We start from the raw sequence: 21363 nt of genomic DNA, 5'->3' as shown, positions 1-21363 counted from the left end.
TCCCCAATTCCCCTGCACTGAGAAGGTGCTTGCTGGTTGCCGTATCATCTTCACACACCAGAGTCCAATCCCACACCCTGACATGAAAATGACCTGCTAATTGGGTCCCCAGTGCCTCCATCGCAAATAGATCCTACAACTGGCAGTGTAATTAGCAAGCTTCCGCTGCCAAGACAACCACCTTTATTTCCCCTGCTGAAGAAGTTGTCCTTCTTGCCCTTAAGTTTCAAATCCTAGATATTTTCGGACGGAAAGGTCTGCTCAATCAGAGGAATCTATCACCTAATGAAAGCAATTAAAGTAGCAATTATTCAAAACTCGTATTAGCTAAGCAAGGTGAAAAATAAAAAGGGGGAAAATTAAGCAAAAAGCAAGCCACGTTAATAATTCCCTTTGTCTCAACTATCCAGAAAAATGCATGTTAGGATTCAAAAGCCCAATGCCCTGATTTTCATCATCTTCTGTGATTACCAACTTGAGGGTCCCACAGAAAGACAGCAGTACCTGGCACATAGTAGTACCCTAACAAATTATACAAGTTTGGGAGAAAGGAAGGTCTCTTCTTCAAGAATCTTCTGTCATTGACCAAAGGAGAACTTGGATCTTCATCTTTCCTCTCCTGAGAACTAAGCTTTATGCTGAATAAAAGATGCTTTAGTATCTTTCACAATATGATTCTAATAGTTTGTTTTTTCAATATTCCAACAATGCACCAAAAAGCTACAGACGAACATGGTTAAGTCATTAGTTATGACTGGGTGTTGAGGTTAGATTTTATTTTCCTCTATGTACATTTATGACCTCCCTATTTTCTACAACAAACATTTGCTACACTTCAATAGAAAAAAATCATGAAAGCAAGATTAAAATAGCAGTCCCATTCAAACACAGAGAGCAGTCTTCAAACTCCAAGGTGCTCCAAATCACCTGGGGGTCCTGTGGGAAAGAAAACTCTAGGTTCCATGAGTCTGGGGTAAGGCTGAGATCCCGCATTTCTAACAAGCTCCCAAGTGATAGCTGGACAAATTCAATGGCGTTTTGATTGCCAATGATCTATAAAACACAGAAGTAATCCAAGTGCCAATAATCCCAGTTTTAAAGCGATGATGATGGTAACAAGCCCTTAAATCAAAGCAGGGTACCACCATCAGAAAAATCTTACACTGAAAAATTAATGCTTTCTGGGCCCCTGACAGAAAAAGGGAAAAACAAAACGAAACAAAACGGAACTTTACTTGAAAGCATAGTGCTCTGCTGGAAGCACTTGTCTTCATAGTTAAAAACAAATGAAATTGCTTCTTATTGATTTTAATTTAGGTCGGAACACTTGCCATCCAATAACGCCCGCAGAGGAAACCATGAGTGGGGACAAGATATGATAAGAGAGACAATCTCCCGAGGCCATCAGGCAGTCTCTCTGCGTCCAGTCTCAGCAGTAATTAAAACAGAACAGACAGGATTAGGTGTGGGCAAAATATATGCCCAGATTCACAGCTTTGCATTAATCTCATCCTCCAGGGCCTCTTACCATTATGGACTCTTTTTATTATTTTTTTTTAATTCCAGCTCTAAATGTTGTTCAATTAAGTTTTACTCGTTTCCTTACAGATCCTTAGGATTCTCATTTACAAATAAAATCAAGAGAAGCAGTTAAGGCGAAGTATTACCAGCATGTCTCCTCTAGAGAGGCCGTCCCCAGCACCGAACAAAATAAAAGTCCTGAAATTCCTGGAGATAAAAAGCTCAAAATCAATGAACTTGAAAAATCAAACAGGGAAGGAAACCATTATTAAATGACTATTTTTGGCAGGCAGGAGAGACGGTTCCTGTCCTTCCCAACACACCTAGTTACCTGCCCTGATATGTACTTACGTCTGATTCTGGTGCCCTGTGATTGAAAATGACCGAAATCAACCCTTGGTTAATACAGGCAGAAAAAATATATATATTGAAAGGACCTCGGACATTTCAAAGAACCCAATCAACAGCCCAACAATCCAGCTTCTGAAAGGGCACGGATCAGAACTGCTCTGGGGATTGAGGCAGCAGGAATTGAGAGAGATGTCAATCTTCGTGTCTTGATTCAAGCATCCAATTCCAGGGAGAAAAGGTGGGCCTAGCCTAGTTTTTGTACCTCAAACAGGGGTGGACAGAGTCCACTGATTAGCAGAAGGCCCCATCAACTCCATCGAGAGTTGAGAAATGACCACCCAAAGAGCAGCAAGGATGCTATTGGCAAAACATGGTAAAGGGATGCCGGGCGTGTACAACAGAGATATAGTAACAACAGTACCTCCAGCCGTGTGCTTGCTGGGGACCAGTGCCTTACTTACATTAGAATTTAATTTTTACCTCAATTCTGTGAGATAGTGACCATTGCCCCATCTTATGGAGGGGGAAATTGGGGACTAGGTCACAAAGTAGGTCCATGACAAAGCAAGCAGACACTACAGTCTCAGTGTACAAGACCTCTGTGAAAAAGTCATGCAGCCTTTCCCTGTGCTATCTCGCAGTCTCCACGGACAACAAAATCAAGTCCAAATGCCTCAGCCTGGCATTCAAGGGCCAGTCAATGCATCCAACTTTGGCTTCCACGCCTCTCAAAGCTCGGCAGTGTCCATCTGCAAGCTGACAGTCAATAAGGCTTTATGCCATGAGGAAGCAGCCAAGATACAAAGCAGACATGGGTCCAAGTCACACAACTGCAAGATATCGCCCTTGAAATAAGCCCATTCACCCACCGGCCAGTCAGCTTAACATGAAGGCTCGTTACTGCCTCTGCTTACTAGTGCCCCCTCTTCCATGTGCACATATAAAATACCAGCCAGGCTTTCGAAGGTTTATAGAGCCGCCACTCCCAGGAATGTCATTCTCAATACTCTATTGCTCCTGAACTTAGGAACTGAACCAGTATTTCAGCATTTTATTATGTGTCCAGCCTTTCACAGCTAGGCAAACTGTTTTAGGGGCCTTTATCTTATTTCCCCAATTCACATACATTTTAGAACCCCTATACACCACGCAAAGGGCTAAACACGTGACGTTTCCACTAGTATTCGACTGGAATCCATTCTTTATCTTTAAAACTGGGGCTTTGGCTCTATGGAGAAAAACAACCAATTTGACCTTCCTTCTCACCGTTGAGCTTTTGCACTTGCCGTCTGATTAACTAGTGTCTGGAAAAAATTAACAGATGTGGCAAAAAAGAAAGAAGAAAACAAACGTTGGCAACTTCCTTTCAGGGAACTGACTCTATCTAGGTTTACAATAGCTCCTCTAGGATACAACTCACTAAGAGCTCGTGAGGTGGGTTCATTATTCACAAAGAGTGCCCACCTATTCAGCCTTGGGAAGTATCCACCACCGAGAAAGAAAATTTTAATCAAATTCATCCCCAGATACCTGGTTTCCTCCTTGGCTATAGATGGTACCCAAAATATCGACAAAAACACAAGTGGACCAAACCCCAAAGCCTTGAACAAGTCAGAGGGCGAGAATGTGTGTTTGCTGTGCTCTGGGACTAAGACAGCAACAAAGGAAACACAAATGCTTTCCCTACTTCACAGACATTACTTTTCTGTAACTAGTTGGAACCTCCAGGAACCAGCAGAAATCACAGTACCTTGAAAATGTGCTCTCTGCAGATGAAAGGTATTATTATATCCTGTTACCTACCCAAGGTAACTTATGAAGAGCTCCTGAAAGGTTTCTGCAGCCAGAAGAAAATACAGTGGTTCCCCCAGAGCCACAAGAAATATGTTCCAAGATCCCCAGTGGATGCCTGAAACCGTGGATAGTACTGAACCCTGTATTATGTATGCTTTTTCCTATATATTCCTACAATAAATTATAAATTAGGCACAGTAAGAGATTAACAATAGCCAAAAATAAAATAGAACAATTATAACAAGGTACAATAATAAAAGTTATGTGAATGTGGTCTCTCTCTCAAAATATCTGAGATCTAATCTGAAAATTGATATGGCTACTAAGTGACTAATGGTCAGGGAGGACATACAGCATGGGGACGCAGGACAAAAGGATGGTTCACCCAAGATGACTGGAAATTTCATCACGCTACTCAGAGCGGCATGCAATTTAAAACTTATGAAAAGTTTCTTTCTGGAATTTCCAATTTAATATTTTTGGACAGCGGTTGACCACAGGTAACTAAAAGCGCAGAAAGTGAAACCACGGATAAAGGACTACTGTAATAATCTTGAAGTCCTTTTACTTTCTTCTTGGCCATAGGAATAAAACACTTACCCAGTAAGGCTTTTATTTTTTCCTTCTTACCTTTATGTACATTTCATTTACTGGGTTGAAAATGCATTGTAGCATTTCATCAACCCTATGTCTGAATACATACAAAGAACTAACCCTATTCTGTGTATCCCTATAGTGGCCAAGTGGGAAAAATCAAGATTTCTCCAAGTTAGTTTTCAGGCCTCACTTACCTGGCCTTTCCACTTGCCAGAATTCAGCTATCAGGCTTAAAGCACCCCGAGTTCAATCCACTAAGTGCAATTCACATTGTTAGGGAAAAGATCACTGGCTTTGGAGTCAGAATCCTAGATCCATAACTTTCAAAGCTATCCCAACTGGGTAAGTTTTTTAACTAAGCAAAACTTCTATTTGCACACCTAGGAAATACAAGGATGAATTTCAGATAAGGTGTGTCCAGCCGCTAGCATGAGGCCCACCATGCTCGTAGCAGACACCCAATAAATGGTGGTTTGTGTTAGCCGTGCCACATTGTAAAAACACCTGTGGCAGTAACAGTAGAATTTCCAGATACCTGGCCTCACCCCTGCAAGACTGGCTGGGGAGGGAGGTGTTCTTCCTAGAAATCAGGGCTTCCATCAGAAAACAGGACACAGGAGTAAACTCCCAGATCCACTGAAAAGACAGCGGAGGAGGCAGCTGTCAGTAGCAGATGCAGGTGATCCGACCATCACTAAAAAGGGGTTTGCCTTGACCCCTAGTGGCCAGGGGAGCACGACGGCTCTGCACGCACATACGAGTCTAGGTCTGGAGGACTATTTCCCCTTAAGAGTCACTCTGAAATCTGGCTCTGCTGAAGAGTCGGAGGAAGTCCTCGGAGAACTCCCTTTCTTCCCCTTCCCACATGCACCTGCACAGCAGCTCTCATCACCCCTCCCCAGGGTTTCCAAGGCAGGCTTACGATGAGGCGTGAGGACCCACAGGCTCTTTCAACACTCTGACTTGAAGACTTCAACATCCTTGTTTATCCTTCACAAAAGAATTTATAACTGAAACCCAGATTCTTATCACCTGCACCAAACAAAGGGCATGTGTCCAGCCTGCCAAACATTCTCAGGGAAGGAAGCCTTCCCATCCAGAACCTGAAAAACAATTAAAAGGGATGGCTTTTCCCAGCCGTCCCACTGCTTCCCTCCCCAGCATCAGTCACCCCTGCCCTAGTTCTTAACCTTGCAAGTGCAAACTGACACACAGGACCTCATGCTAGAAGCCCTCCTAGGCAGACCTGAGCTTTCCAATAAAAGTGTATTTTGTCCGTCTCTCACATTTTCCCTAACTTCCATTTCCAAATTAAGTAGCGAGGTGGTGAGTGCAGAATATTTACTCCACCTAGAAAAGCCACCCATTTTAACAGTGTCCTGGAGAAAGGAGCCAAAAATCCTCAGAGGTGTGTTTGGACTTCTCTATACTACGTGGATACAGAGACTACACCTCAATCCACCTCCATATCCACAGGTGTATTAAAGCCTGAACCACTAGTAATAATCTGGAGTCCAGCAGTTGGATCTGGTATGAGCTTGGCTACTAACTAGAAATGGGAAGATGTGCCTGAATAAAGCAAAATACCCAGGAGAGCACACGCAAGGGCCCAGGATGCTGTGAGGAAGGATTCTATAGTCTCCTACTCCAGGCAGGAGGGAATGAGCACTGTCACGGACTGGCACTCCTGTCAAAGAGCTTCTGCAGACCGTTTGCAATCTCTAAAGATGCCAAGGTCCCTTCTACCTTTCATGTTGCTGAGCATGAGCTCAAACAGAACTCTCAAGGTATTTTCTAAGCTGTCCTTGATTTCCTAGGCAGCAGAGGCTGCTGGCATTTTAAAAGTATGCAGGTCTCTTTTGCAACCCTCCACGAGTCCCACATGTTTCACCACCTAGAAGCTGAAGAGGGAGAAATCAAAGCCAGGAATTCAGCTAAATGCCCACTCGGGAGCCAGTAAAATAACAATAATGGCTATTATTTTCAGGTGCTTACTATTTGCCAGGACTGTGCCAAAAGCCTTACATGGCTTACTTCATTTACTCCATAAACAAACTCACGGAGCAAGGACTGTTACCCCACTGCACAGATAAGCAAACAAACCCATAAAGCTCAATGACCCCACTCTCTGTCCTGATACCCAGACTCCAGTGCTTCCTAGTAACAGTGCCTTCCAGAAGGCAACCAACCCTCTGCATCCGTGACCAGAGCCTCTCTTGACACTGTGTTTTGAAGGGGCAGGAAAGAGAGAAGAGGTGATCAATGTCACAGACGGTGTGATAGCTGAGAACGGTTCTTCTGGAAGGTGAAGTGAGGGAGCAAAGGGCAATAAAAATACAATGCAAGCCACGAATGCAAGCCATGTATGTAATTGTAAATTTTATGATAGTCACAGGAAACAGTAAAAACAGGTAATATTAATTTTAATAATGTATGTCACTTAACCCAATATATCTAAATTATCATTTCAATAGATAATCAATGTAAAAATTTAATGAGATATTTTACATAATTTTTCATATGTCTTTGAAATCCAGTGTGTATTTTACATTTAAAGCATATCTGCATTCAGACGGGCCACATTTCACTGCCCATTAGCCACATGTGGCTAGTAGCTTCCATGCGGGACAGTGTAGCTCTACAGACATTTCAAAGCTAAGGCTCAACATCAGAGGGACCCTTAGGGGGAAAAAAATTAATATCCAGGAAACAAATACGGGATTACTTGATGTCATCCAAGTACTTGGTATATTAACCAAACACCACAAATTTATCTGATGTCAACTTCTCAAAGGAAATCCTTTCACCTTTTATCCCTACTCTGTAATTTCCTTAATAAAAATAACACGAGTCAGAGGACCACTCAAATTTTGAGAAACAAGTTAGCCACCCTAACAGTAACAATGAATTTATTCAAAGTAAACACAAGATACTGTACCAGGTATAAACAACATGGGGAAAGGATCCATTCCGTCAGTCACAGTTTTAATAACTGCGGTCACCAAGCCCACACACTTACTTAAATAGCTAAGAATTCAGAAAGGTGTCACTTTGGAATATAAACAGTCCTACAACAGCCATAATCTGATGCAAAACCTCTGGGCTTTAAAGAAAGGGAAAAAGTCACTAATTTTAGGTCCCTAAACCTCCATTAGCAGGGCTCACCAATTAGAATATGATGTAATCACCATCAAGAGGTTAGATTTCTTTTTTTTCTCCTGAATGAATGAAAGTGAGTCAAACATGAGCGTAAAGCAGTTTCATGGATCAGGATACTTGCTATTGATACCTGCTCTTTCAAGTCAATTTCGAGACAGCTCTATGACTTAAAGATTGTCCATGTAGCAGTAAACCTATTTGCAAGGATATGAAAGCCCGTAGATAGCTTTTCCTTATATTTTCAAAGGTTGGCTGTGTCTCAGCATAGCTCAGGAATGGCACAAAAGTCTTCTCCAAGCCAACCCTTGCGAAGCATTCATTCTAAGACACCAGGCATTTGCAGGAAAGAGCTCCATGATTGATTAGCAATATCTGCCACAGCTATGGGCATGGGAACCTTCATTTCAAATATTGATCTCCAATCCCTGTGTAGAAAAACTGTAAAATAACACAATGGCAAGAAGACAAAATATGCGCTGCAGACTTCCACCACAAGTCTCCATCCATATGCACCCAGGGTCCCATGTTAGCACAGAAATAAATACAAAGCAAGGCATTTACATTATATCCACACAGACAATTTCAGTAATAAGAAAACCAAAAGTAGCTCTGAACCTGTTCCAAGCTGGGGGCATACAGAGCAAATTAAAAATCCAATAGCCATCGTTAGTAAATCTCTGTCAACAAAAATTGTTCCTGAGTAGCCATGTGCACATTAAATTTATCCATCATTTTCTCTGCTAGCTGAGACACATGACAGCATCCAGAAAAGCCAAGTTCAAATTTCGATTCCTCCACTTCATTCAACGTAGGATTGCTGCTTTCCCTCAGTTCCAGTTCTCCCATCTCTTCATAGGGTTGCATGGCAGTAACTGAGAGCATACTTATGCAAGCATTCGTTTCATAAACCGTAAGCAACAGCTATTAAAAGCAGGTGTCATTTGTAACATCCTGCGTATCTAATGCTATTCTGATGCTTTGCACACGATATCTCATTTAATCTTCCAAAGGACTCTAGGAGGTTCAAACTCCTCCATTTTACAGATGAGAAAACCAACACAGTTAAGTAAATAGCCCAAGTTGGTAAAGGACAAAGCTAGAATTCACTGACTGGGGCCAGTTACTTAACTTGACTGACAGATCTGTGCAATTCAAAACACTTGCATTTGGCAGGGCCTCTTTCATCAGAATCCACTTGTCTCAAGTCTCATTTCCTCAAAACCCTACTAAAGGTCCCAAGGCATAAAAGAGTTATTTGCACAAACTCCTTTATCTGGTCAGAGTGCTTACATTTCACCCAGATTCTCCAGAAATCAATTTTCCTTCCACTTAATATAACCAGTGAAGGCAAAAACCTCAAGAACCAGCAAAGTAACTCACTTGTATCAGTTACGATGCTTCAATCACAGAGTTTTTCTTTTAAAAATCATACTCTAAAAAAATGTCCAGAAAGAAGTCTAATGCCGGAGTTACCCACCCTCTATCACATGAAATTATTTCAGCAGCTTCTGTCCCAAATGACCAATTGAGAAAATGAGGGGCTGATGCCTAAAATTGTCAAGTGATTTACACACATAGATGTAGAGAAAATGGCTAGTTTAGAAGAGAAAACAACTGGATAGGAGAGAAATAAAATAGGGCAGGCAGTGACTAACAATGTGTTCTAGAAAATTTTGCTCCATGATGTACCAGCCAATATCTGTCTAACTGAGGGCATTAAATAAGGTGGTCAAACCAATACCTGTCAAGCAACAAAAAGTTGTCAGTTCAGGCAGGCCAAGCCCTTCTCCTGGCCCAACCTGCCCAAAGCCATTGCTAGTCAACAGGTCACTATTCATCTCACGCTTTATAATTAGCACAAGCAAGCTCTACTGACCTCTACACACCTCATGTCACTATTTCTAGAACAACCAAAGCAGAAGTGAAGATGTCTACTTCTAGATCGACCTAAAGCTAAGGCCACTTCTGATGCAATGGATACTAGAGTCCCAAAACGTAGCCTAAATTATTCCACAAGAGAAAAAAAAAGGTTTGGGACCATGAAAGCATAACCCTACTGCCCCACAAGACATCTGACCTCTAATTAGAATATGTTTTGTTTTCAGCAATAGATACCTTGGTGGCCAGCAACAGGAGATACAAATTTAGCTTCTCCCTTTTTAAAGAGGGACTTGAAACACCATGACAATATACACATTCTGAATTCTCTTCAGGAAGATGTTAACCTTGAATATTTCTCTTAAGAGGATGAAATATACAAATGTGGGATTTCTGGAAACCACATACACTGGCACCAACGTCTTGTAAAATGTCCTGTAATTGTTTTAGAGAGCACTATCTGTTCCTTCCATCAATCCTCAAATATGCCCACTCCCACTAGATACTGAAAATACAACAGGTGGAAGGAGGAATGAGGTCCTGCCGTCAAAGAACGTATCGCCTACTTAGGCTATGAGTCATGTGAGAAATTCATGTGAACATACTGTATATTATAAAAACCAGATAAAAAAGATATGCTGGAATTAGGGTGAAGGAATCACCCCCTCAAATCTTTGACCTGTCCATGCCAAAAACTTGCCACTCTACCGATTCAAAGTTCAGGTTTTCATCTGTCATTTTTTGAAAAATTAAGATACGTGATTATTTCCATCATCTATTAGAAATGGATTTCATGTGCAAAAAATTAGCGGGTCAGGGATGTTATGTGGAAAAATTATGATCTTTGGCAAGGGATCCGCTAATATTACACCTCTAATAATAACTTACGTAGATCCTACTCTATGGGTCAATGTCCTTCTCTCTTATGTCCCCACATCGTGCCTTCCTCGAGTAGTCTGACAACAAGAAAGTGACCAAAGGGGCTATTTCTTCAAGTCAAATGGGAGATTTTTCAAAACACAGCTTTTTTCAACAGAACAAGCCAGCAGCAATAGGAATCGCCACATTACCGTGCGCTGTCCAAGCAGCATGCTATTTGCAGAGCCAGAAAAGGACAGAGCCAGGAGAGCTAAGCTGTAGACTGATGGGAATGGTCACTTCATCAGCCAACGATGCACGCGCACACACACTTACACACAACCAATCCAGGTAATACAACACCCCAAACAAGCAACAACAAAGAATCTGTCCCTCAGGTAGAAATCTAGAATTCACCTACACGCAGGTGCCAAACACCTCCAGGGACCAGCTGAGTATTGTAAATAACCGCTGCGGGCCAGGCTCCATCTCAAGGGGACAGCCACTATTTAGTTCCAGCTTACTGTTGTTGGCAACCAAGAACACAGGCCGTCCACACACCTCATTCTTTTTTTTCAGGAGTAACCTCGACTTCTGTGGGAAGCCCCCCGCCCCCCGCAAGGGCAGTGGTTTCCATCTGTTTTGGTCATCACTGCCTCCCTCCCCATGCCTGGAACAGTGCCTGGCACACTATGGGTACACAAGTTATACTTGTTGATAGTACAAATGTGAAACACCCTAATTTTTAACTCAACTGTTTTCTTTTTTCAACACAGTATGACCAAAGAACATGTCGGATGCCACCTGCAGAACTCCAGATAACACAAATGACTCTTTCTCCATTTCTCTTGTCCAGAGTAAGACAAAAGATCCGAAATTAGCCTCTTGGTTCTCTTTTTAGACAAAGAATACTGCCACCACTATTCCCATCATAAATCACATTAAATACTTTTAAGGTCACACATACCTCCGCTGGCATGAGCAAGCCTCCGTTTTTTTGACCTGCACTCCAGGAGAAATAAGGTTTAATGTTAAAAAAGGAAAATAGCTTATAGGCATTCCATTAACCAAGATCCACTCACCACCTTATCTGCTACTCCCTGGGGATACTCTGTAGCAAGGTCAGCAAGATAATCAGCGGGTTCTTAGGGCCTTAGGAAGCAAACTTTCAGTGGAAAGTTAACAAGAAGTCCACCGCACAAATCACAATATAATATGCAGTGGTCACTGGACTTGCATCTTGCAGAAGGACCACAACCCTTCCAAAGTGCCTAGGCTGGAATCACCAATCCCTAAAATTCCAGAATAATTTTAGAAGCCATTTCGTTAAGGGTAAGGAAAACAACCCCAAAGGAACTGAGAGTCTTGCCCAGATCCCACAGCTGACTCGGCTGGCTCCCATGGCTAGTTCTAAACGCCAGAGGAAAACCCAGAACCCAAACCACTCTTGCCAAGTACAACTCCCGCAGACCTTTTCTGAAGTTGTGATTCAGAACCTACAGCACACCCTTAAATGATATAAAGCATAATAGTATCACATTATTAAAAGTAACCCTATTCAATGCCCCCCAAAAAAGTTCTCAAACTACAAACTAAATCGACGTAGATCATTTTGAAGAGTCAAAAAAACTAACAAATTCACTCTATCCAGTTATTATCAGCTTATTCAGAAGCTAACGTAATTTGCTGAAAGGTCATCTCTTCCATGTAACCAAATAAAATCCTACACTAATTGCATTACTTCCTTATTTAATTGTAGCAAATACAGGAAGACACCTTTATTTCACCCAGTGTTTATGGTACTTGCTTTTATATGGGAAAAGCACTAGGGTGAAACCACAGGCTGGGTCTGTCTTGTAATTGGCCTTCCTGTGCAAGTACGAAAAACAGCTTCCAAAGAGCAACAACCAGTTTGAAATTCAAAATAATCCTGAGATGATTAGAGAGACATATTATAGCCACCCCCACTTACTACAAGGGTGACCTTGGACAAGTGGCAACCTCCTTCAGCTTTAGTTTTCTCATCCTAAAGTGGGGATATTCATGGTTTCCACGTCCAGAGAGGATTCAAGCAGCATATAAAAAACTCAGGCACAGCAAGTAGATCAAGCCAAGAGCTAGGTGAGTGTGGGCTATTGTAAGCACTGTTATTGGCCCAAGGTAACACTGCTACAACACATCAAGAATTTCAGTCTGATCCTTTTGTAGTTCATAAGTGTGATGATTGGGTGGTCACGCTTTTGCGTGAGATGTGCCTCCCACAAACCTTGTTACGACATTGGCACATTACCCGTCTGACATTAAAAAAGAAAAAAGAAAAAAAAAAAATTTCAGTCTGGCCCTCTGGGATCCCAGTGTGGTTCCTAAATAACAGATGTATATATCTGGGACTCCAAGTCTCCCAACATCACCAAACGCCACTTCCACAAGATGCTGGGTAATTTGGCCAAGGCAGCCCAGCTACCCAGTGACAGAGCCAAGCCATCGGTGGATTCTTAGCCTCCACACTCACTGAATCCAAACACTTCAGAAAAGTGGTATTTTTTTTTAAATGACTAGAACTCTCTTATAAATAAGAACTCTTTTGTAAATAACCACTGCTTTGTAAATAAATCTTTTTGAGATTCATGACGAACTGGACTCTTGGAAAGTCAATTACATTCCCTCACTAATCTGAACTATGCTTTGGTATTTGGTAAATTGCTTATGGCTGTGTTTCCTATCCAAATCATTCCAAATTGATGAGTTTATCTGATATCAGTGCACTGTGGAACTTAATGAGGCTGCAATGGTGTAAAACCTCAAAATACCTCCTGGCTTCATATAGTAACTGGTATGAATTCCTCAAAAGTATTCCCTCTGCAATATCAATCGACAACCTGCTTCAGTCTTCTCTTGAGAAAAATAGTATCACAGACCCAAAAATAAGACCAGTTGTCCTATTTTCTGACATGGGAGTGTTAACATATTCCATGAACTATGCTTTCGTTTCTTCTTTTTTAGTTGCTAGATTTCAGTAGCCAACTGTGTCACTTTGCTACAACCCAAAAATAGCTAAGTTGAGTAGTTTAAAAATCACACTTTGTTGTTTGGCCAGAAAACCATCATGCTGATTTCAGTTTGCAAAGAACTGATTAGAAGGCAGGCACGAAGCACAGTGCACGGTTCTCTCAGGCTCTGCAGGTCTGAATCTACGCAGACGTGGAGACCAAGATATTAGCGTGAGCAATGGTCACACAAGTACAACATAAAAGCAACACCCAAATACAACTGCTTGCTTCTCAGTAGTGGCACAAGATTAAAGCCCAGAAAGGAGAGTAGCAGAGACCCATTCTCCTTGGTTACCTTACAGTCCAGAAGGTCTTAGAAGAATGGGTATTCCAGTGTGCAGGACCGAGCAACTCTTTCCAGGAAGGATAACACCACGGAAGGGAATTTGGGACACTCACACGGCAGAGTTTAAGCCTGCAGAGAACATCTTTCCCTTTTTTAGGTGGGAAAGTGGAGACCTCCTTTGCCATGTGAGTAAGGAGGTATCTCAGGCTTCACTGAGGCTTTCTCATCTTACACCTCGAATCGTAACCATTTTACTAATTTTACATGGGATGCCCTTGGGCCAGTCCTTAGTCCTTCTTGCCCTCAAGTACAAAAAAACAGCATGTGAGTTTTAATTTCTAAAATGCTCTTGTTTTTGCATGCAGTTGTCCTTTTTATTTTCCTCTTCCCACATACTCCTCATCTCTTCAGTACACATGAAATAAAAACAGTTAATTTATTGAGCACTTACTATTCACCACACACAGGGCTAAGTCCTTTAGCAAGCATTCTCATTCAAGCCTCATAAAGACTTTAGGAGTCAGGGTACAATCACTATGTCATTTCACAGAGGAAAAAATAAAAGAGAGGCAGAGAGGTTAAGTAACTTGTCTAAGGCCCCACAACTAGTAATAGCAGAGGCCAGCTGGCTCCAGAGACCATATTCTTAAGCGTACTTTGATATACTCCATACAACTTGCCACAGCTACCTGGTTTTGAAAGAAAACAAAAAGCATTGCAGGTTCTAGGTTCCTAAGACTTCTCCTTGCTATATGCTGATGAAACAGTACACAATGATAATCATAAACTGGTTGACAGACACCAAAGTTCTCTCACACCCCCCCCACCCAAATTATATCAGTAGCATCACCCAATTCAGTTGGAGGGGAGAGAGGGGTGTTCAAAACCAGCACATTTGGAACCTGGTCTGCTGTCATTCCTCCAGTACTTTCTATGTTTTTTTAAACGTCATATCAAGTGTCATGGTCATACAAACTTTGAGCCTGCATAGGCCTGGCAAGCATCTCACATGGGTATTTTTTCTGCCAGTCAAAACACCAAACATTTTGCTGTAGATGATGCCAGGTGAAGTGGCCCCTCCAATTACATGTTTCCTGCCAGGAGGAGACAGGAGCACACAGAGCCCTCTAGCTACTTCAGGCAATCTTGCACAGCCGTCACTATAAACCTCACAATCCTTTTCCTAAGAGGAGCAAACCACAAATTGACATTATGTATTTCCATCATCAGAGACTTTTCTGAAAATGAAATTCACTAACATTACTTCTAGATCTATGTTTTTAAAGAGTCAATTCTATGATCTTGGAAATTTGAGACAAAGAGGAATTGTAGGACAAAGCAGGGAGAAATAAACAAGAGTTTTCAAAACATTTTTTTTGGATTTTTGTTGTTGTTGTTCCACCACCACATAAACACAGTATCAAAAAAAGTCAAATCAGATGGCTTTTTTACAGATGTGCATTTGATCTTTAAGTGCACAGAACACTGCCGTAGTCCTGGGTTTGGTTCTTAGCAAGCTGGTCACTCCCATTTGTCAGACAGAGAAACCCAGATATCAGATCTTTTAATCATTTCCAAATATTTACTGAGGGCCTAATGTGTGCCCAGGCCCAAGCAACCTCATTCCGAAACAAACTGTTACTGCTGCAGAATTCCACAAAAGCTCTCAGTGCCCGCTGGGGGCAGGCTCTTCTCGGAAGACCATTTCTCACTTCCTTGAGTACCTCAGTAGCCACTAGCTTTGCCTAGATCAAACTCAGGTGGAGAACTACAAGGCGGGCAGGGCACACTTCCCTGGCTTCCTTTATATTGTTTGATACACAGAGCTTTTATTCTCTACACAGACACAGCCAAAAATGCAGTTTCAGTGATTACCACCTGTCATCTGATAGTGGGCAACCCGTAACCGAAGCACACCAAGGATTTATTTGGGGGCACATCAAGCACTTTGGAGGTCACTTTAGATATCCTGAATTTCTCCCATAAACCCTGAATTCTGAAATGTGATGACATGATGGATGTGCCACAGAATGAAAGTGTTAATCACAAAGTTTTCACTCTTGCAATTCAGAATGCACATCCTCAGTATAGTCTGCATCCTGCTTAGAAATGACGTTGCATTGTGCTTCGTGCTCTTAAAATGCTGAATGGAAATTCGAATTTAAAAAGTAAACAAAAACCTTTCACCATAAAAGGGAAGAGTTAAAGCAACAAGCATTAGCAATACTTAATTTGCATTCTTCATGTAGGTAAGACTAATGAAAGTGTCCATACTGTCCTTTGGGTCAAGAAGTTTCCAAAAAATGGGGAAGGGGTAAGGATGCAGGAGGGGGCCCCTTAATAACAATTGCTCTGGGGCATCTGAAACGATCTTACATGAATGGCAAGAGAGTTCATTCCAATCGGTGCACTGAGAGACAACTGATTATACTACATTAACTTGGGAGTTTTTCAAAATAGAAGCATGAATCTGAGAGGGGCTTTGTTTTGTTTTGTTTTGCTGCATAAAATCATCAGCATTCCCTGTACTACTTCATATAAACAACATAATCTTTTATTCAGTGAAAACAAGTCCATAATTAAGGGGAGATGCTCAGTTTCACTTATTGGCTAGTACTTTTTCTCATTTCAGCCAACCTTTCCTATAACCTTTCTGCCACCATCAACAGCAACTTCTCTTATTTCCAAAAAGTCCTGTTATGTCAATTTGTATTAATGTGCTAACTTCATCAACTCTGTAATGTGAATACTGTTTAGAAGGAAACATCAAAGATTTCATTCCATAACTGTGTCGGAGGAACCAAGACTGGATAAAGATTCTTCATTTTCAAATAAGACACTTGAAGGGGGAGTGTGGGGACGAGACTGCATGATTTCTCACCCCATCCCTCAGAGCAAGGTAGCTGACTTAAAAATATCACTTTTGCATTTTTTTAAGGCCATAAAGGACGTCCATCAGGACTAAAACATGTACAGGCAAATACACCGAGACAGCTTAGAGGGAGATGCACGGGACATCAATCATGGATCCTCAGATTCTGACACCTCCAAAATATGCCGCAGAGCTTATCCATCTGAAGTATTTCCAACGTCAGCCTCTGGATGTAATCTAATTAGGGTACAAAACATATCAGAATCAAAGAGGTTTCACTCTGAGGATGGAGAGAAAAAAATCAATAAAAAAATAAATTCTCTTTTAAGTTTCTTTTGAATAGCTTAAGAATGAAAAATGCATAAAACGTTACCCCTCTCAAGCAACATGTTTTATATCCAGTTGGAGTCACTTACAATCTCAGTGATAGTGATATATACCAAAGGCTTATTAAATGAACGAGGAGTAAAATAAAGAGGTGTTGGGGAGGATGGGGGGTGTGGAAGGAGGAAGACTGAGTTGGTAATTGTAGCTGAGTGGGAAGACCAGAGTCCATTACATTTTTCCATTTTCACAAGTTTTTCCATAATATTTTTACGACATGTAAAGAAAAGAACGTGCTATGTATGCACTGTATCATGTCTGATCACCCTTCTGCTCTAGAGAGTGGAAATATCACTTGAAACACTAACAGCAACGCCATACTTTTTTTGAGAGACTAAAAGGCATTGTTTCACATCGGCTGGGGCAAGACCCATGCCCTGCCCTGGCTGTTTCCAAAACCCTTCCAAATTACAGCTCCGCTGTATCCTTACAGATGCTTGAGAACTCAAATGCAACTGAAAAGTTGGTTTAATTCTGAGAGGAAACAAACAAAACAACAAGGAATTTTGGTTAAAACTTCACAAAAAAGGACCCTAATCAAATACCAGAAGCATTTGCATCTTTCCTGTCAAGCAGATTAAACGCTTCCAAGGTTATGAAAGGCAAGGGGGATCCCAAAGCGAACTCAAGGTTCCATGGGGTTCAGAGCCGGCCAGGAGCAGCAGCGCGTAGCTGAGGTCGTCTGCTCCGCAGAGGCGCATCCGCAGCCCCCAAGCCTGGGACCCCGACCGCGCGGACCCCATCCCGGCTCCCACCAAGGCCTCAGGGCACGGAGGTGGCCGAGCATTACCAGCGGAGGTGGCAGGAGCCCGGCCGAGTGGCTCGAGAGCGCCTCCTGAGGTCCAGCGTTGTCACGGCACCTTCGGAAACCCGAAAGCCGGCGTCTCCCACGGCTCTCTGACATTTTAACTTTGCCTGGTTCCAAGCGCTGCTGCACCCTCTCCGGCGGCACTTTCCCAAACCACATCTCCTCTTCCCCGTGCTCCAAACCACTGCCCCTTCCCTTTCTGACACCCTTCGGCTCTCGGACCAGGGAATGCGCTATTTACCTCGCAGAGGGGGCACTAAAACAAAATATGGAAGATTAAAATTGTCCAAGCCCCACCAAGGCGGGACCACTGGCGGTCCCATTTTGGATTTCAAGCTTCCTCACACCAGGAAAAAGAAAATCACGACCAGCCCACTGACTGCATGCCCGAGCGTAAGGAGAAGGCCAGAATGGAATTAGAAATTCCTTGTTTCGCAAGGCTATCCTGCTGCCTCCCACTACCCCCAGTAAAGCGTGACCCGTACAGAACTCGAGCCCAGTGTACACCTGAGTCCACTCTGCCGGAGTCCACAGCAAAGACGAAAGTCTAGAAGGAGCAGACGACTAACACCAATACCGAGCAGTGATGTTTTAAGGGAGAGAGTGCATTTTTAAGAGGAAATGCCCACACCGCCTTACAGCCCCAAGAAGGCTGGCCTCTGGTGGGCAAACCCCAAACCTATGGGAGAGTGTGGATGCATGCCCTCGCTCGGCATCAAGCTAGGTTTCTGGGCTGTGGCAGAAGCTCCGAGAGATGATTCCACGGGCAGGAGAAAGCACAGAGGGAAAAGGGGGTGCCGAAGACAAGTGTTTTGCCTCCGCCCCTCGAGGCCACCCCCATGCCTACAAAGGGAACACTCGCTACCAGTCCCCGAGGGCAGTAAGAGTGCCCGCGCCCTGCTCTAGGGCGCACGACGGAGCTGAGGGAACCGCTGCACCAAAACCCGGCCGCCCGGAGACAGGCAGCTGTCACCAGGGAGAGGAGAAACACCGGGGCACGTTCCCTTTTTTGTTTGGTACAGATAACACCCACCTCCGGGTATCCAGGAGCTGGTGGATGAGAAGGCAGAAAAGCTGGGGGTTCTCTGTCCTTAAGAGAGCGAGGGATGAAAAACGAATCGCCCCCTTCTACTTACCCCTTCCCCAGTCAGGGCACAGAATGTGGCCTCCACCCCTGGGGAGGGGGCCGGACGGATTCGCGGGAGCTTGGGGCTGTAGCCCGGGGAGCCTGCAAAACGGTAGAGGGAGGCGGCTGGCCTCTGCCCTCCAGGAGGGGAGAGAGGAAGGGGGGGGTCAGCTGGTGGAGGGCTGGAAGTGGAGGGTCGCCGAGCCGCACACCGCTACGTGCGATCACTTATTATCGTCATCAATTGCAAATACTGTCCCTGTCTTAACCTGGCCAAAAAGGAGCGAGTGTGGATCTGCCAGCCGCGAACAGCCTGCAAAAGGGCAGAGATGAAGGTAGGCAGGAGCGCGAGAGACGGAAAAATCCGCCCGGGCGCGAACAGCAATCCAGCCGCCGACGCGTCCCCGGCGCCCCGACCCGACCAGCCCAGCCGACCAGAGTTTCGGGGTAAAGGGGCTGCAGACCTCCCTAAACCGCCTGCTCCTTGCACTCCCACCGCCCCAGGCCCCCGCTCCCGGGATGGCCGCCTCGCACGAGCACCGAAGCGCAGCCCCGCGCTCCAGCCCCGACCGGGGGGTCCCCTGGCCCCCGAGACCAGAACGCAGACTGTTCCCAATATCCTCAATCCTCCACGGTCAACCTCCAGATACCCTCCGCCGAAAACTACCCTCTCCAAAGGGTCGCGGAGCAGCAAAGCAAGTCACTAATTCTGAGCTCCTTTAATCAACCGCCTGAGCGAGGGGCGCACCCTGGGCCCCTCAAACCCACAGAAGCGTCTTCCCTTGGTCACAGTCTCCCCAACCGCCCCAGAACTCTAGTTCTCGCAAACGGCGTAGGCTCAGCAGAGAGAGTCCCCTTTTCTCCCGACTCCGGCTCCCCCAGACCCTCCCCAAACCCGAGCGAGAACAGACCCCCTGAGGCCCCTGAACCCTTCCCTGGCCAGCCCCTTCTTCCATCCTCCCCAACCACGAGCCTCCCTAAATGCCACCAAAGCCAGCAGAGCAGATCCCTCTCTCCTCCACGGGCGTCGGGCCCCCCTCCACCCTCTCCGGGGTCCCTCGGACCCGCGCCCGAGCTTCGTGCCCGGGCGACAACTCCACATCCCCCGCGCGCGCCGGCCAGGGCCGCGTCTCCTCGGCGGCCGGCACTCACCGGGGAAGCACACGACATAATGGAGCACTGAAGTGGTGATTTTCAGGAACAAAATCCACCAACACGGTTCCAGTAACCTCCGCATGTCCGAAAACGCACATCGAAAAGAGAAAGGCAGGGGGTAAACTTGTTGAATAAGTTCTTGCCTCCGTGTGAGCCTCCGCTAAGCCCGTGCTCTTTCCCTGGTCAACCGTTCTACTGGCCCCCAGTGTTCAGAGGTCCGATCGCCCCTGGAATCCGGGAAGCCGCCGAGTGTCCCCGAGAAACCTCAAAAAGTGACCGGGAACGCGGAGCCACGCTGGGGACGATCCTCGGCCGAGAAGGACTGCTTTCCGTTCAAAAAGGAGCAAGCCGAGTGAGAAACGCGAGGAGTCGGAGGGAGGCGGCGATGCCCGGGGCCCGGGGCAGGCAGGTCCGCAGGCGGCGGCGGCGAGCAGCCGAGGATCCCCAACTTGAGTCGGCAGCGCAGCGCAGCCCGAGAGCCGGCGGGCGGCCGCGGGGCTGAGCGCGGCGCGGCGTCTCCGGGCTTCAGGCAGGCAGCTCTTTCAGGGCCCCGGGAAGGAAGGAGGCATGTTTGCGAGCGGGGAAGGGGAGGGGAGAGGCGGGGGAAGCGAAGAGCCCCCCCCAAAATAGAAACGGCCGGAGGAAACGGAGAAAAACACAAAGGATCTCAGAGGGGTGCTGGGGCCAGGGCGCCTTCAGTCCATGCTCCTGAAAGTTGTGGCTCTGGCGCAGGCTGGGGAGGAACGGGGAGCGCGGGGCTGGAAACTGGCCATGCCTCCATACAGGAAGTAACATGTGAGCATGGATCCTGGCAGAGACTTTAAAGCCGGCGAGCGAGCAGGCGGCGCGCGGCGGCGGCGGCGGCAGCGGGGACGCGCGAGCAGGGGCGCGCGGCGATCGCGGCGACGCGCAGCAGAGGCGGCTGCCGGCGGGCGCGCGCGCTCCGCGCTCTTAAAGCAGCCACGCTCGGCTACCACCCTCTCCACAGGGTCGCACGGTCCGGTTCTCACCGCCTGCGGCCCCGGGATCTGCGGGCTTGCCTGGGGCAATCTGGGGCCTGGGGAAGACTCTGGCCGAGTCTTGGAGGGAAAGAGGAGAGCGGCTGCCTTCCGGGACCTGCAAGTCTTTGCCAGATTCCCGTCCTGCGAGCTCTTAAAGACACCGCGCTTTGCGCGGGCTTGGCAAGGTCTCCTCACGTCCGCGTTACTCCGGGATCCGGGACTTGGGGGGTGGGGGAGCTAACTCGGAACTGAGGAGAGGAGCGGGGCGGCCGGTTGCCTTTTTAGGGGCCGGGGTATCCCGTTGGTTTTCATCGCCCTGGCAGCACCGCGGCGGGGCGCGCCCTGCTCACCCGCTGTTGGCGCCCCCAGCCCAGCGCATTCCCCCGCCTGGAAACAAAGCCGAGCAGCCTTTGCCCTCCGGCGGCGTCGATATGTTTTTTTGTTTGTTTGTTTGTTTGTTTGTTTTTTCGGGCTGCCATTGGCCGAGTCAGAGGCTGAGGAGGCTGGGGGAGGGGAAGAACAT

At 45.6% G+C, this 21363-nt stretch overlaps 1 protein-coding gene and 1 non-coding gene across 4 annotated transcripts in view; one reads left to right on the top strand and one right to left on the bottom strand.

Moving 5' to 3' along the window:
* PTPRG (protein tyrosine phosphatase receptor type G) overlaps window positions 1–21038 on the bottom strand; it is a 692573-nt gene extending 671535 nt beyond the window's left edge. For 2 of the 3 annotated variants that reach the window (XM_019728372.2, XM_019728373.2), the window contains exon 1: window positions 19837–21038. In XM_019728372.2, the coding sequence (XP_019583931.2) occupies window positions 19837–19921 (85 nt within the window). In that variant the 5' untranslated portion in view covers window positions 19922–21038. The remainder of the gene's footprint in view (window positions 1–19836) is intronic. The other variant, XM_019728374.2, reaches the window with a different exon arrangement.
* LOC141567374 (small nucleolar RNA U13) lies at window positions 12355–12458 on the top strand. Its single transcript, XR_012489969.1, has one exon. It is a non-coding gene; the product is annotated as a small nucleolar RNA U13 (small nucleolar RNA).
* Window positions 21039–21363: the final 325 nt, after the last annotated feature.

The sequence above is a fragment of the Rhinolophus sinicus genome, linkage group LG10, assembly GCF_036562045.2.
Source record: "Rhinolophus sinicus isolate RSC01 linkage group LG10, ASM3656204v1, whole genome shotgun sequence".
Lineage (NCBI taxonomy): Eukaryota > Metazoa > Chordata > Mammalia > Chiroptera > Rhinolophidae > Rhinolophus > Rhinolophus sinicus.
This window is presented reverse-complemented; position numbering and strand designations above follow the sequence as displayed.